Genomic DNA, 578 nt, shown 5'->3' with positions numbered 1-578 from the left:
TTGCGTTGACATCGAAGAAGGCCTTAGAGCTTTTGGAGAAAGATGGGCTGCTGACCCGTACGCCCCCTACAACTTTTACCAGTCCGGCATGAAAGGAGTTCATGATTTTGACAGATCTCTTTGGGGATGAAACGGCATTCCGTGTCTGCACTCGGTGTTCTAGAACCGTTGTACATTTTAGTAGCGAGAAGGGTTCACTTTCTGGAACAAAAAATCTCAACCGCCACCTTGAGGTTTGCACCGGAGCAGACACAAACCGAAAACGTCGGCGTACTCTTGACGAATTTTTAACTGTGGCCCCGGATCGTCTGACAAAGTGCCGAGTGACAGAAGGGTGTGTTCGCGCTTGTGACAATGACGGCCGTCCGTATCAGTCTTTTGCTTCCGAATCGATGAAGGCGGTGCTCGAAATCCTTCTTGACATTGGTAAGCGCAGTAAGGCGCGACTGATTTTGGACGGGCAATACGGCTTGATGCCTCATCCCACGACACTGTCAAGAAATATTGTGAAGATCCACAAACTCGCGCACTTGGACCTCGCTGCGCTGTTACGGACTCTATTGTTGGTCCCTAACGAT

The 578-nt window shown here is 50.0% G+C and overlaps 1 protein-coding gene across 1 annotated transcript in view; it reads left to right on the top strand.

Moving 5' to 3' along the window:
* The window catches only part of PHALS_11310 (uncharacterized protein), a gene marked incomplete at both ends in the record, with an annotated part of 1,149 nt that extends 575 nt beyond the window's left edge, over positions 1–574 (top strand). The window contains 3 exons of the mRNA XM_024726883.1: positions 18–57; positions 115–435; positions 513–574. Coding sequence (XP_024577515.1) covers positions 18–57; positions 115–435; positions 513–574 — 423 coding nt within the window. The remainder of the gene's footprint in view (positions 1–17; positions 58–114; positions 436–512) is intronic.
* Positions 575–578: the final 4 nt, after the last annotated feature.

This window comes from Plasmopara halstedii (genome assembly GCF_900000015.1).
Source record: "Plasmopara halstedii genome assembly, contig: Scaffold_526, whole genome shotgun sequence".
NCBI classification, from domain to species: Eukaryota; Oomycota; class Peronosporomycetes; order Peronosporales; family Peronosporaceae; genus Plasmopara; species Plasmopara halstedii.
This window is presented reverse-complemented; position numbering and strand designations above follow the sequence as displayed.